The following is a 16,205-nucleotide window of genomic DNA, read 5'->3' on the forward strand; positions in this document are numbered from 1 at the left end:
AAGAAATTAAAGTGAACAAATATTTAAAGATTATTGGATCTTGTTAACAGGAAGCCCGGTAGATGGAAACTGAGAGTCTGAGGAATGAAACTCTTAGAGTCCCAAAGCCGGGAGGGACTTGAGCTGTCATATGGGCCCTGTGGTGTCTGCCTCCAAGTCTCTGTTGGGTCTCCATGGAATGCTCCCAAGGGCAGGGCACTCACACAGCACCTAATTCATTTTTGAGAGCTCCGATTATTACACTGGACTCAGATCAGCCTTCTTTATTCAGTGGAAACTGAGGCCCAAGTGCAGGGTGGATCTGGGCTAGGAACACAGGACTCTAGACTGTATGCTGCCACGTCTTTCCGGGATTGTGTTGGCTGGATGCATGCTCACTCAGCCTCACTATCCCCAGTTCCCTCACACTGTAGACCCCTGGAAGAAAAGGGGAGGTGGGATTCCTTTCAGGGAAGTGTGCAGAAGGGTGGTCCCAACCCCAGCAACCCCAGAGTCCCTTGCCGTTGGTTGGTCCTAGCTGGGGAAGAGTGAGTGTGTTTCCTTCTCCCTGCCCTGGATCCTCACTGTCATCCTTATCCGCCTGTGGAGGGCACAGGGGCTGGTGCCCAGAGTGTCCTCACAGGCTAGCCCAGGCCAGCATCCCCATCCCTCCCCGAGGAGACAGATCCTCAGGGTCACGCTGAGGGGGCTGGGCCTTTCTTGTACCAAGTCCTCCCTGCATAAAGAATTCAGCAGGCTTCCTCGGAGGACATAAATATTTAATGGCATTGTAGTTATATATAATTTGATCAATATGTCAGTGCTAAAAGGGCCTTTAAGAAGGCTCACCTATCATTGAGTGATCTGTGATGTGAACCTTCACCAGCCCCTCCAGTAGCGGGAGGGGCTACATTTCCCAAGGCTACTGCATGGATCATTTGTTGACCCTCCTCCCCTTCTTATATTGTAGCACTGCTTCCTCTCAGAGCCCATGGTGTGCATGGAACAGGGCCTGGGAACCCCATCCCAGCTTTTGTTGGCTGTCCCCCGGCCCCCCATGGATTTCTTCCTTTGTTGATAAAATACCCGCTTGCTTTATTTCAGTGTTCTCTGAGCTCGGCCTAAGGAGAAACTACCTGGCAAGGAATATCCTCTTTTAGTCAAATCATTGAGGGGCTATCCATTTAGTATTGCCTAGGAAATGCAATGGGATATTTTAAGTTAAATGCCCAGACGTGGTGTTCTGAATCTGGGTGATTGGCGCCTGGCTGCTGGGAGGCTGCTGGGAAGGTTGGGGCCAGGGCCACCTCTTTCTGCACAGCCTCCCACCCCAGCCTCTCCCTGCAGCTCTGAGATTTAATTCGAGATGAAGCAGACTGTTTTCAAATCCCAAGAACTCAGTCAGAGAACCAGGTAAAACCTGATTAAAATTTAAGAACCTCAGAGCTGACTGAGACGACACCCCTAAACACACACATTTTCTAGAGGAGTAACTTGAGGCCCAGAGGCCTGCTGGGATGAAAATCATCACTTCCCCATGGCTTTGCAATGTAATTCACCTTTCAAATGGGCAGGTCCCTTCCTCATCTCATCTTTCACACACATCCACAAACAGTCTCTAGACTCACAGTACCATGCTCTTTGCATGACACTGCCCTGATTTTCCGAAGAAGGAATCCTCATTTCACAAATGTAACTAGACGTCTAGTAGCATGGGATGGCCGGCTTGCCTGTCTAACAGACATGGAATTACTTCCCACTGAATGCAACAACTTGGAGAACCCTGGCCTGGTTGTCTTAGCCTCACCAACCAGTCTTCCCTTGTGAATCACAGAAACTGCACAGTAGGGGCTTGACACTTAGAAATATGATATCGTTGTTCTTGCCTAGAGGCTCTTCCACAGTGAAGTGCAGTTTTGCTGATGGACAAATTTGAATGGCTCGTGCTCTGAAGGCTGGTCCTTGGGACCCAGCCCAGGTCAGCCAGCTGCCCAGCCAGCAGCCAGCATCCATCCACACCTCAAGGTGGCTTGGCTCTTCTCCGCTGGTCCTTTGTAAATTCATGTGATGCTCTGTTTTATGGATCTTTATGGAGGAAATTATAAGCTGCACAGCAATTCGGGAACATTTAGGGTTCTAAAACTCTGTAAGTTAGCGCTCCTGGATCTTAATACATTATCTAGTTAATCCCTTCATTTTGCAGACGGCAAAATTAATACCCAGAGAGGGGAAGTGATTTGCCCCAAGCCACACAACTAAATGTAGGCAGAATTGGAGGTAGAAGCCAGCTCATTTCTGCGTGGCACTGGAGCATACCACATTCTTTAAAGGGGCAGCTTTCTCTTCTCCTTGCCCTTATTTGGCTGAGTTTAAAAGGAATTGTACATTCAGAGTCCACAGGTACATAGGACAGGGCAGTTTAAAACTAACTAGCAGACAGACCCTCTGGTGGAAGTCGCTCTCGACTGTGTGTTGAACACAGTCACCTAAATTAAAAATAAGGGCAAGGACTGTCTGGGTGCTGCAAGACCAGGAGCAGGAGATTGCTGGGGGGTACAGATCAAGAGCAGGCTCCATCTCCCTTAATTTAGTGTCTTGGGTCAAGGGCCAAGGATAGTCTGAACTAGCAGCAAACGTGAATACTAGACTGTGGTTAGAGAAATAGACTTTTAGAATGCTCAAGTACCCTCGGTTTACAGCAAGATGTTCAGAGGTCCTGCTTTAATGAGGAGATGATCATGCAAATGGGAGCTACTAAGACTCATGGAACAGATTGCTCTTTGGGAAATTACCCTTGCCCCCCACTATCTTGTTTTCTGTCATTTATTTGCCTAACAATCTCGACAGAGATGCAGGGCAGATGTTACTCCCAGCGCCCAGTTGGTAGTGCAGATTCTGGATGTAGCAGGACCTCTGTCCCCATTTCTCTGAACTGCTTCTCTGTCTGTATCTAGTAGATTAGTTCCTTCTGAGGAACAATGTTTTTCCACCAACAAAGCCGCCTGCTTTGAACCATACTTGAAAAGAAACTTTCAAAGGCGGCACCAGCCTCCGTGAACACCTTTTCCAAAGTGCTTTCCAAAGGGAGCCGTCTTCCCACCTCCCACCACCTCTCAGGTTCGCTTCTGAAGACCTGGCTCAAAAGCAGTGGCTTTGTGGGACCGAGATGGAGGGAAGGATGGAGGTCGGCCTCTGGAAACTACAGCCGCCTTATTGATAACAACGGATTGTGCCGAGTTGCCAAAAGGAGTTTTCCAGCGTATGAACGAGTTCCAGTTTGTGATTTGTGACCTGTCCCAATTGTTGAAGTCACACTTCAACAATTTTTTTTTTTTCCTTTTTTGGAACTGATGTTTAGAGCTTGTTTGAGTTGGATCCAATGCTGTTTTAACAGCTGTTCTAATCAGAAGTGCTGTCAATTATTAACCTTAATGGTGGTTTTTCTTTCAGAAATATTTCTCTAAACTCTCTTGAAATGTCAAAATTCGGCTTCTTGGTAGGAAGTCATTTAGTGAAGTCACTTAATGGCTGGGCATCAGTTTCCCCATCTGAAAAGTGGAGATGTTGACAAGCACCTTCTCTGCGGGGTTATTGTGGATGCACACATGGCAAGTTGGGTGGGCGATGTCAGCGGCCATTACTGTTGTTAGGAGGGCTTCTGTTAAGCCAGCTTTTCCTTTCCAGGAACTTCCCCTCCCCCAAGCGCCACCCTCCAAAAAATAAACATGTTTTAAAAATGTTGAGCAAACAGCTTTCCTGTTCATGCTTTGACTCTGCAGAGTACACGCAGCCCATTCTCAGGGTTGGGCAACCTTTGTAGAGATGGGGGAGGACCAATCCCTGTTTCCACGTTGTGGGGAGACCCCAAGAGGGTACTAGGAGATGATGGCACAGTGACAGCTGGGAGGGACAGGATGTGCTTGCTTCACACCCCTTTCCCAAGGGAGGGGCTGGGTTTACGTTGGGACAACTTTTACCATGAACCAGGAGGTTCTCCCAACATAAACCCAGCCCCTCCCCTCTGTCTGCCTCTACCCCACACAGTCCTGTCTTGTGACGTGCCAAAGGCCTTCCTGCCATGCAGAGAGGCCTCTCTTCACGGAACGTAGGCCTCAGGAAAGACAGCCTGAACGCCACTACCCCAGGCTCGTGGAAGGTTCGGTATCTGTGTGGCGTTGTTGTGATAGCCCTCAGTTGACGCTTGTTTGTGGTGCTGGGAGGCAGGAACTACTTTAGAAGGGTGGAGGGGTGAGAATGAGAGAGAACTTGGCCTGAGCCACCCAGCTGTGGTCACCTGGTTGCCCGGATGGCTACATAAATCCTGGGAGATCCCTTGTTCTCATAACCAGAGCGAGCTGGGCTCCAGACCAGCCCTATGGGAAGATCCTGTCTGTGGGAAGCCTTTGGTCATGTGTTTGCTGAAGGGTGTGGGGAAGGGCAAGGTCAGCTACTTTTCTTTTTTGTCAACTCCCAAGACCCTGACCCTTGGCCTGTTTGCCAGTGGAAGGAGGCCACAGTCAGAACCTTTTTATAATCACCCTGCCCCCTGCCCTCCCAGAGACTGTGAGAGTTAATAGTTGCTGAGGAGGCCAGAGTGACTGGGGATGTTCTGAACTTGCCCCCCGCCTTCCTGGCCATGGGGAGGGGCAGTGGCCAGAGACCCATCTAGGTGGCTTGCAATTGGCCTGGCTTGGAGGTGCCGCCCCACACCGTTGGTGAAGGGCTTGGGCCACTGGCTACCCACCAGCCAGTTGTATGTCAACACTCCATCCACCACGGCCCCTCCCATGGATGCCGCCCACACTGGGGCAGGCCCAGATCCACAGCCAGGGGTCACTGCAATATGAAGTCTCAATAAATGCGTAGATGCCAGTGATACTATTCTTTGGGCCAAACATTTATTGAGCACTTACTGTGTGCCAGGCACTGCTCTATCATTGTTTGAGATAACGGGCCTTGGACCTGTGAGCTTCCTGAACAGTCAGGTTGGTTTCTTTTGTTTACTTTTGTTTGCTTTTTATTTTTACATATCTTTCTATTCTTATTTGGCACGTGAACTCAAAGGTGAGTGAACTTATTACTCTGTGCAGGTTTGGAGTGAGGTGCAGCCTATGCTTGTTTCTAGAACTCCTGCCCTATCCAACCCGGACTTTTTTGCTTCATTCCCCATTCCTACTATCAGTTGATTTAGGCGGGGAAAAAATAAGCAGAGTGAGGAAGGACTCTGTTTGGGAGAGTTCTTCCCACTTAACTAGATTAATAATTTATATAATGATTATTTAGTAATCCTCCCGGGTTCCTTAGAGTATGAATGAAGGGTGTCTAGGAGGTGGAGAAGCCAGGGATGCTGTTAAAAGCCCTACAGTGCACAGAACAGCTCTACACAGCAGTGAATTATCTATGCGTTTGAGGAACCCTGATGTATGGTGTTCTGGCTAGAGTGCCCCACACATGTGTCAATGTGGAGTCCCAGTGGGTCTGAGCTGGGCAGTTCGGAAGTGGGGGCCGTTGTTGACACAGTTGGCCTGGGATGTGAGTGACAGTCCTTCATAACAGGAATTGTCTCTCCCCAAATGCCAACAGTGGTGCCGGCTGGAAAACACTGACTCTGTTCCTGAGGAGCTAGAGTGTTCCAGGCAGAAAGCTGACAGCAGTGATTCCTGATCTTCTCCCCACCAGGATCCCCCACTGTAGCGGACAGGCTCTGTAGGTTGGCGAGCCCTGCCACCATGGCTGGCAGCCTAGCACGCAGGCCTGCAAAAGCCCATAAGGCTCTTTAGTTGATGGTCTGCTTTTCCACAAACCAGAGACGTCCTCTTTAGTGGCCACGGGTGGAGGAGGTGGAGGGTGTTAGCCCCAGGAATTCTCCCAAAGTCCAGGGTCTATTTATGCGCCTTCAGATTGTTTTTATTTTAAGTGCACAAGGATTTCTCATCCAGAATCATTTGACATGCAGATACTCACAGATTTTTAAAGGCTGTTGTCATGGTTTTGTCTCTGAAAGATTGCTATGTGCTGATGAGAGCTTTGAAGCCAGCTTTGGGACCTTAGTCCTGGCGGGCTCAGGATTCAGAATGAGATAAGAAAAGCGATTCTGAGAGTCATCTGTCAGTGGTTCTAGGCCTTTCTATCTGGACTCAGTTAACCCTTATAGCACCACTCTTGATCTGAGATCTAAAGTTTACATAGGATGCTGGTGGAAACTGTTGACTTTCTAAATGCAGTCTTTTCTGGGGTGTTGGGAGATGAGGCAGAGAATTGATCTGCCTTTCTAAGATTGACTTCTGTGAGGGATTAGGGATCTAATGAATTACGTCTCTGAGCAGCTTCTTAGACAACGCAATGCTGTATCCTAAAAAATGAAGTGTTGGCGGGGCGTGGTGGCTCATGCCTGTAGTCCCAGCACTTTGGGAGACCAAGGTGGGCAGATCACTTGAGCCCAGGAGTTTGAAACCAGCCTGGACAACATGGCAAAACCCAGTCTCTACAAAAATACAAAAATTAGCTGGGCATGGCGGTGCACCTGTAGTCCCAGATATTTGGGAGGCTGAGGCGGGAGAATCACTTGAGCCCAGGAAGTCGAGGCTGCAGTGAGCCAAAATCGTACCACTGCACACCAGCCTGGGTGACAGTGAGACCGTGTCTCAGTGGGGAGGAAAAAAAAAAAAGGTTTAATGATAGGATTTTAGGCTGGTAGCATATATATGGGGTATGGATTGATCTTGGTGAGGGAGGGGCTAGTCCCAGGGAACCCTTTGCCACATAGGACCACTCATCAGCTCTGTCCCATTTGTCTCAGAGCTTGTGTCCTATTGGCACTGGGCACCAGCGGGCAGAGCAGTTCCTCTCTCACTAAACTGTGTTTCGCTCTTATAATGGATTTTGCGGGCAGAGCAGTTCCTCTCTCACTAAACTGTGTTTCGCTCTTATAATGGATTTTGCTGGGTTGTTGGGGGTGATTTTTATTTCATTTTGCTTTAATTAGGGATTCCATCCAGAGGATGCAAACTATATTCTGATCCAGACATATATACCACCTCTGATGGAAATTGGAGCTCCCCAAAATGTAGGCATCCTGGCTGTGAGGGAGTTGAAAGAGATTTCTTCATGCTGTGGATTTAGCTAGAGCCTCCTGGCAGGAGGCAGACTGAGGGCAGAAAGGATGGAGCCCCATGGAGAGGGGCTGTGGTTTGGGGGGGAGTTTGCATTTCCACTTGTCTGTGACATTTCAGTGACTTAATTTATTTGCCTGAGCTTCATGTGGTCTCCTTGCCTTTGCAGACAGAGATTGCAAAGAGACTGAATACAATTTTAGCACAGATCATGCCTTTCCTGTCACAAGAGGTAAGACCTTCTTTTATTATTTCTTCCTTTTCTTTCCAAATCAGCCCAGTGACTAGTGGGGTCTCACTGGAGCCTGAGCCCCAGCCCTAGCCCCAGCCTCAGCCCCTGTCCATTCATACTGACTGAGCTGACAACCTGGAGATTTCCAGAGCCTTCTCCGGCCAGTATGAAGGCAGGGGGCCCTATCAGAGGGACCATTTGCTCCTTCTTCTGATAGAATTGTTTCTCTGCCATTGCCTGAGTCCAGAGATGGGGGTTCTGGCGTGCGACCTAACCATCAGTGGTCAGTGGGTGCCTCTTTCCCATCCAAACTATCATCCCCAGCCCAAAGGGGACCTCAGTTCCTGGTACAGAGTGTCCTTGCTGGGAGCATGACCACCTTCTAAGCCTGCCTTCCAGGGGACCTCCATTTGGGACAGCGGCTGGACCAGTGCGTGATTTGAGATAAATCTTCCAAAGAAGTCCCCTGGTGCCGACCAGACAGATGGGCCGACTTTAGCAGGCTCTGTTTCTGTCCCGATTTCACTCCAGCCAGGGCAGGCCCTGCCCTCTACTCCCACTCGGTGGCTGGGACCATGTCGGCTCCCTCACGGACTCCTGGGTCTCGGACACAGAGTGGTGACCAATAAATGATTGAATTAATATGTAAGAATCAGATACGGCAATGCCCTCGGAGCTTGCAGCCCAGTAGGGGAGAAAGCTGTGTGTGTGGCTGGTACTACCTCAAGGCCAAAGGGAATTAATGCAACCACTTTTTAAAATAGACTTTATTTTTTTAAGAGCAGTTTTAGGTTCACAGAGATTTCCCATATCCTCCCCAACTATCAGCATCCTCACCAGAGTGGTACATTTGTTGAAACTGATGAATCTACATTGACACATCATCACTCAAAGTCCGTGGTTTATGTTAGGGTTTATTTTACTACTTTTTCTTTCTTTATCTGTTTATCTGGAAACATACTTTGTTTTCTCTCTATTTATGGATAAGGTATATGTATATACACTTTTTCCCCAAATCCTTTGAGTGTAAATTGCAGATATCCTGACAATTCACCACTAAAACTATAACTGCATCTCCTAAAAACAGGGATACCATCCTTCATGATTACAGTATTGTTACCGTGTTTAGAAAATTAATAATCATTCTGTAATACCATCTGATATCCAGTTCATATGCAAATTACATGAAAAAATTTGTGTGTGTGGTTGACTAATAGCCTTCTTTTGGCATGCGTCTTTATTTTAGAACTTAAAAAGAAGTTTCAATTACAACATGCTCATTGACAAAGGTCTAAAAGAGAAAGGAAAATTGCCTGTCACCCTCCCCGCTGCTTGTGTCCTATGCCTGTTCAGTGGGGCTCCTCTGTCTGCTCTGGGCCTCTCCGAGAGTCCCTGCCAGTGCTGCACAGCCCGTCACCTCCTCTGTCCAGGACAGTGGCTGCATCTAACGCACACCCTCTTCCCTCCAGCACCAGCAGCAGGTGGCGCAGGCAGTGGAACGCGCCAAGCAGGTCACCATGACGGAGCTGAACGCCATCATCGGGGTACGTGGACTCCCCAATCTGCCTCTTACCGTGTGTATAGCCCTTTTATTCCTCTCATTTATCATAACCAGAGATTGACCCTGACCTTAGCTGGCCTCAAAGAATGGCAGTCCCAGGGCTCCGGCTTCCACAAACACCCCAAGGGCTTGGATCCCTGTGGGGCTGTTTCCCCATTGACTCCCAGTTGCCTCCTAGGCCTCAAACTAAAGGGAAGCCAGGCGTGCCTCAAAACCACCTCTTCAGCCACCTGCCTCATCTTCCACTAGGTTTTGGTGTCCTTGCTATTGAGGAGGGTGGGGGCCTAGGGTCACCTTCAAGGCCAGGCCAACTGGCCAGTACCTGGCCACCTCCTCACACTTACCCCAGCACCTGTCTGCCTCCTCCCTGGCAGAAGTCTGCCCTTCTTTGGCCACTGGGATCAGAACAGTCTCTGCTGTACTGTTGATGTGCATCGTGCTGTGGAATTTGGGTTTACGTCTTGCTGTCCCATGTGCGAAGCTTCCTGACTGAGCATTCATCACGTACGCTTGTGAACTCCAGCTGGGGAGCCTAGACGAGTTTTCCTGACTTTCTAGAAGTCCCATCTCCCCTTTACACAGGAAGACATACCCAAGAGTGCTCTGTGAGGCCCGCTTCCAGACTGGCCCCTTAGTGGAAAGGGGAAGCTGGGTCTACCTGGCTTGTATCTTGAATGCATTTCTTAGGTTCAAGTGGCATCTTTCTCCTACTTGCTGCTTTGGTGTGAGGCTAGTGACATTTAAGATAAGCACCTGCGGAACAAGAGTCTTTTAAGTGTGACTTTGGGCAAGGCTCTTACCCTTGGGGTGTACCTGTCCACCTTTCATCTCTAAAATGAAGGGGGTGAATGGGATCACTGCTTCCCAGTCCACGGAGGAGCTTCTGGACAGTACAGATTCAGGGGCGCTTGCACCAGAGGTCTTTTCCATAGGTCTGGTGATGGGACTGGAAATCTGTGTTCCTAGTGATTTCTAAATCATTCTAAAGTGTAGTTAGGCTTGGGAAGCAGTAGACTGATTCAACTCTAACATTCTGGGAACCTGGTTGGTCTTCTTTCCTCTTTCTGTTCTTACGGGAAGTCACTATTTCAAGGTGGAACTAAGGCCCCAGAATTTTCCTCTGCTTGATGGGATACATGATAACTCTTGACTTTTCCGCCTGGGGCAGAAACCTGGAGGTCTGTGTTTTAGTCATGGTTGTTCCCCCATGTGACCTTTGGCAAGTCCCTTCTCTTCCTTGGGCCTCAGTTCCTGTATCTGTAAAGGGAGAACGTACACCGGCTCATCTCTTTGGGCACTCCGGACTCCTACCAGGAATGCTGGGAGGCTGGAATCACAGAATGACACTTACGGGCACTGACCCCTCCATCACGCTGTCAGGACCCGTGATGGTTGCAGAGTCCTTTGGTGAAGGCAGCCCAGTGGGTTTACCCTTCTGGGCTGAGCCCATAGGGACACTTCTCATTGCTGCTTGGGCGGGTGGGGGTTGCAAGCATTGGCCTGGTTTGAATCCTGGCCTACTGTGTGGAATGGGCAGAGAGGAGTTTTAAAACTGGAACGTGAAGAAGTGTTCAGTGCTGGAAGGCAGCACCCCAAGAGGAGAAATCATGATATTTTAATGTTTGAAGTATCATTAGAGATCATCTAGCCCAGGGATCGTCAGCCTTGACACTGTTGAAATTTGGGGCCAGATCATTCATTCTTTGCCATCCTGTGCATTGTGGGATGGTCAGCAGCATCCTTGGCCTGTAGCCACTAGATATCAATAACACCCCTGACACTTGTGACACCCCAAAACATCTCTAGACGTTGCCAAATATTCGTAGGAGGCAAAATGGCCCCTGGTTAAGAACCTCCGATCTAGCTCAATGCCCTGGTTTTACCGAGAGGGGAGGTGATTATGATGTTTAGGAGCAAAGCCAGGCCAGAGGCCCGGGTGGCTGACTCGCAGCCCAGGACTCTTCCCCTGACTCTGGTGCAGCCCTGGAGGGTGGCCTGTGTCATCTGTCTCAGTGACCAGCTCTCAGCTTGGTGGTTCTTCTCTTAGTGGTAGCAGGGGGCTGCAGGAGTAGGACATACCTTGTGAATTCTGTTTTCTGACACTTCTCTTCCAGCTCCTCACCCCATCCCGTGTCCAACCATCTTCTTGAGGTTTCCAGGCCAACTCCTCCTACCCCTGCAGTGGCCACAGCAGGGTCCCCTCTCCCTCTCTGCCTCCCTTCCTCTTTGGGATTAAAATCCTCTTTTTTTTTTGAGACGGAGTCTTGCTGTGTCGCCCAGGCTGGAGTGCAGTGGCCGGATCTCAGCTCACTGCAAGCTCCGCCTCCCGGGTTTACGCCATTCTCCTGCCTCAGCCTCCAAAGTAGCTGGGACTACAGGTGCTCGCCACCTCGCCCAGCTAGGTTTTTGTATTTTTTAGTAGAGATGGGGTTTCACCGTGTTAGCCAGGATGGTCTCGATCTTCTGACCTCATGATCCTCCCGTCTCGGCCTCCCAAAGTGCTGGGATTAAAATCCTCTTATGAAAATAATTTTTTGTTAAGTTTTAAGAAAGGAGTAAAATTGGGAGAGAAGCACTGCTTGGATTAGCTGTACTTCCTTTAAGTAGTATTTAGGAAGCTACAAGTTAGGTCGAGGCAGCTCGAGGCAGACATTGGAATTCAATTAAAGCCAACGAGTTGGGCCTGTGACCCCCATTTTCAAGGTAATTGCTTCTCCAGCTCCGAGTGAATGCAGCCATCGCCCTGTCATTAAGCAGGCAGCCGTCTAATCGCTGCGCCTGACAGAGCCTCACAAGGCAGGAATTACGGACAGCCGAGGCGTGCTCGCACTGGGGAGCCGTGCTTGACTGCACTCCAGCGAAGGAGGCCGCTAATCTAGTCAGGGCGTTCTTTATCTCCTCCTCGAGGAGAGCAGAGAGCGAGCCTGCAGCTGAGCTGCCTCTGGGAAGCGAGGTGAAGAAGGATAACAGGGGATGCAGAGCCACCGGCTGAGCAAAAGGGCAGGCATCCTGGCCCCAGCAGGAAAGGGCAGGAGAAAGAGGGTCCCAGGAGGCTCTTGGCAGCTTCCAGTGGCTACCCCCACTGCACTGTTGGATTTGCTGCTCCGGAAGGAGACACAGCCTGGCACCCTGGTCTTGGACTTAGAGGAGGGCTTTGGGCAAGTCGCTTTGTTCCTCCAAGCCTCAGTTCTTCCATCTGCCCTACTTGTTTAGTGGCTTTCTTGCTCATAGACTTGAAAGATTCTGAGGTCGTGGCTCAGCTCAACTCAAAGAGAAATCAGATGCCTCTGGCGTGGGCAGGGAGGTATCCAGTGGCGTATTTATCATGAGGATTAGAGTATTCCTGGGGTCTTCCTTCCTGGTGAGAAAGGGCAGGATCCAAGGTCAGGGTGGTGTGTGTGAAAAGGGGAAGGAAAAGCAGATACAGGGAACTGGGCTCTCGAGCCAAGCCTACCTACTCCCTGCTGGACCACAGGGAACTCAGGTGTCCACCGAGGGAAAAAAGGAAGAAGACTGTCTCTCTTCTAGCTGGGGCCTGGCAAGACTTGGTTACAGTAGCCCTGTTTCTTTTACATGCTTCTTGGATAAAATTAACAGGAGGGGCTTTAGAACGACAAGATTCCTGAGCGCAAGGAGGGAAATTTGACCCTTGGTCAGCAACTTGCAGAAGGCAGCATCTGTCTTTCCCAAGCAGATTTAAGACCCTGTAAGCTGATGTATCACCCATTTCTGGAACCCTCTTTTTAAAATTGCTGTATCATGGCCCAAGGTCTTTGGACTGGAAAGTGGAGGAGGTCTCATCTGCTTACCCACTGACAATTTGGTCTTCATTCCCTTGGAAATTAACAGTAGGGGAGATGTCACAGAGCACTGACTTGATTTTTTTTTTAAGTGGGAGGGAGGGGAGGAAGAGGGAGGTTGTAGCTAGTCACAGAATACACAGGGTATTTTGAAGCCATACCTAAGGTTCTTGCATTCACTCCAAGATGTGGATGAGCTGCATTCAATTGACTGAATTTTGTATGAGGGAAAGGATGGCCAAGAGAATGTGCCTTAGGATCCGTCTTTCAGCCAGGCAGCTGTGGTGGAGGGAGGTAATGCCGAATTTGAGTCTGGGCTCTGGTTGCTGCTGGCTTCATGGAGCTGTTCAGCCTCCCGAGCCTGTTCGCTATCTCTGAAGTGGGGATCACAAGGGTTGTTGTGAACACTAAAAGCTATTACTAACCCCAGAAGCTCAATGCGCACGGAGCTATGGTGCCCACTGAGTGATGTGAAAGAGAAGGAGCAGTCGGAGGCCGGAGCTGTTCTCGCTGTCATTGGAGAGCAGGAAGTGTTCATTTTATGCAGTTGGGACTCGGTCTTTGCCTCCTCTGGTGGGAGCCCTTGGCATGTCTTGGCTCTGGAAATGCTTAGACAACTTCACTAAGTTCAACCCAAATTGTGAACCTGAGAAACGCAGCATTAAGTTACCTAGCGAAGGCCTAAGGCGTGATGTGCATAATCCAGTTACACATACTCTGCAAGCAAGATCTTCCCTTCAACCTCTCCTGGAAGTGACCGCACCTTCTGAGCCAGGCCACAGGCGCTTATCACTTGTGTGGAGTACATGTTCGTTGTCCTGTTTATGCTCTGGCAGGAAATGTTCAAGGAGAGAAAAGTGAACGCCCATGCATGGGCTTGGTTCCAGGCTCCTAGCCCCTTTGGGGTTAGGGGTGCAAGAGGGAATTATTGACTTCCTTTGATATTGTGGATGGAGAAGTTCCCATATTGGAAGGAATGGTATAAGCTGGAGACAGGCGTTCTCTGATGGTGGAATTGATTCCATTTCTCTGCCATGGGGAAAGCTACCCAGTTGCAAACAGTATCAGCCTCCCACTCAGACATCACTGTGTTTGAGCACATTGTGCTCTGAAGCCAACAGACGTGTTGCAGGGGATAGGAATACAGCCTGAGGATAGCTGTGCCCGCCCGCCTGCAGAGGTGCTGAGCTGTGATAAGGACGGGGGTCAGGTGGGGCGTTGCCTGCTGGCCCCTAGACCTGTCAGGGAAAAATCCTCGTTTCACTTTCTGTTGTACCCAAGATTGTTGTTAGCAGACCCTCCGTCTGACAAGCCCTGGCATCTGCTCTCGCACTGAGGAAGGAGCCTTGGAGTTTGGCTCTCCTGTCCCTGCTTCCCAGAGTCTGCTGGGCCAGTCCTCGCTGTGCCTTCAAACCACCCCAAGGAGACCTCGAGGGAGTTTCTGGCTCTTTGCAGCAGGTTGCTCTTGCACTCGGAAATGAGGAACACTTCAGTTTTGCATGGGAGATTCCTTTTCTCTTTTGCAAAGAGGACGCTCTTACCTGACAACACTAAGGCAGAAAACCAGCCTCTCAGCCTCGGAAGCTTAACAGCTTTGAAAGCCACTGCCTGCCAAACAGCCGCTGCTGCCTTTGTTCCAAGTTTCTGACGTTGGTTCTCTGGTTCATGTTTTGGGCAAGCAGGACACCTCATGACCCCATTGATTCTTCCTGTCCCAACTAACTGTTCTGGCTGCATCTAATTGGCCTTGGAGGGAAGGCGTGGAGCTGAGAGGCGGTTGGCACCTGTGGACACCATTTCTCAGCCTCTTCATATACCTTTTCCAAAATTTTCACTAATTTACCTAGAAGACATGTACTAAGCAAACATGCTAGGCACTGTTGGAGGTGCTGGGATGGAGAAGACACAGTTTCTGTTTCTGGAACTCACAGGTTGCCAAGCAGTGCAGAAAGGCAAAAGAAACAGTTTTCACCTGGGATCTGTCCATTTGCTAAGACTGAGCACCTACTCCATTTTTACCTGTAATTACACATGTGATCCTTGCACAACACAGAGAGGTCGGCTGACTTGTCCAAGGACTCATAGCTGATAAAGGGTAGAGCTGGAAGTCCACCTTATTCTGCCTGGCTCCGTTGTCTGAGCTGTTAGAGCTTGTACAACAGAGAAATCCATTCTGACCTGAGGTGGGAGAGCATCCAGAGGAGACAGCCTTTGAACTGGGCAATGCTGAGCCTAGAGGGTTGGGTAGGAGAAGAGACCTTTCCTGGTAAGATAAGAGTCAGGGTGCGTGGAGCTGTTCAACTCCATCTTTCCTTGGGTACAAATGTTCAATGCACATTTTCTCTAGAAACAGACTTGTTCGTGAAAGGAATTAGCTGTGTCTACAGGCGGCAAAGCTACTTCTTTGAAGCCTTCCTTCCCCTCCTCTTCCTTGTCTCTTCCTCGAGGGATCTTATTGGCTCTGCACTATAAAATGCGGATTAAATACCTCAGCCCTTGCTTTCTGGGATTTTACTAAATAGTTACCACCAGCAGAATTAACAGGCCTACTAACAATCGGTCTAAACAAAGGGGCCCTACTGGAGACTCACTTTAAAACCAGGTATCCAGATAAAGTTGTATTGTCCAACCACACCAGGGAATACTAGGTAGCCATTAAAAAGATCAAGAAAATTTCTTCAGAACATTCCTAAATTAAAATCAAGCTGTATAGCAGTATGGTTCACAAGAGTCCGTTTCTGTATAAATACATTTGAAATGTGTAGATTTTCATAAATAAAAACCTAGGCAGATTTAATAGTAGAATCTTCCGAGGGTAGGATTGAAGGGTAATGAAAAAAACTTTTTAATGTCTACTTATTTTTAGTACTTTCTTAAAATGAGCATGTATTAGTTTTGTAATAAGATACAAAAAATTACATTTTCTTAAAAAAGAAACAGTGGAGGAGCTCAGAGTAAGCTCCCATCCTAGAGGAGCTGGAGTTTCTTAGCTGGGAGGGGTTGGATCTCTGCATTGGACTCTGTGATGCTGGCTCCAGAGGCCCCATAGCTTAGTGTCAGCCATAGTGTCTCAGTGCAGATGTGGGGTCAGACCACCCTGGGACTGTTCACATGAACTGCCTAGCAACAGACATCACAGAAGTGCTCTGACAGCTTTGAGCGACGGCTGCAGTGCCAGCCTTTCACCCAGAACTGACAAAGGGAACCCTGGCAAAAGCCATGGCTACTGTGGCTGCCATTAACTTTGGGATGAGGCCAGGTGGGCAGTTTGCAGCTTAGCTGGGGGAGAGTGGGGCCCTTTATCCATAACCTGAAATACTTACTGCCTCCTCCTGCCGGAGCCGTGGGCCTTCGCTGTGTTCTGTTATCTGTTCGCAGTTACCAGAAAACCATCTCATATTGACAGGCGAGCTCCCTTAGTAAGGCGTGAGATCTGGAAGCTTCTCAGATCTATTCTTTATGGCACTCTCCACCAACCTCTCTTGCTTTGGGGATCTTGTTAGGAACGAACATTCTTAGGA

General features: G+C 49.2%; 1 protein-coding gene across 12 annotated transcripts in view; it reads left to right on the top strand.

The window, feature by feature from the left end:
- Positions 1-16,205, top strand: part of TLE3 (TLE family member 3, transcriptional corepressor) — a 50,347-nt gene that overhangs the window by 14,524 nt on the left and 19,618 nt on the right. For 7 of the 12 annotated variants that reach the window (XM_017851160.1, XM_017851163.1, XM_017851162.1 and 4 more), the window contains 2 exons: positions 7,261-7,323; positions 8,793-8,867. In XM_017851160.1, coding sequence (XP_017706649.1) covers positions 7,261-7,323; positions 8,793-8,867 — 138 coding nt within the window. Of the gene's footprint in view, positions 1-7,260; positions 7,324-8,792; positions 8,898-16,205 lie in introns of all 12 variants that reach the window. The other 5 variants (XM_017851155.1, XM_017851158.1, XM_017851159.1 and 2 more) reach the window with 1 other exon arrangement.

The sequence above is a fragment of the Rhinopithecus bieti genome, unplaced genomic scaffold, assembly GCF_001698545.2.
Source record: "Rhinopithecus bieti isolate Rb0 unplaced genomic scaffold, ASM169854v2 scaffold_31548, whole genome shotgun sequence".
Classification (NCBI taxonomy): domain Eukaryota; kingdom Metazoa; phylum Chordata; class Mammalia; order Primates; family Cercopithecidae; genus Rhinopithecus; species Rhinopithecus bieti.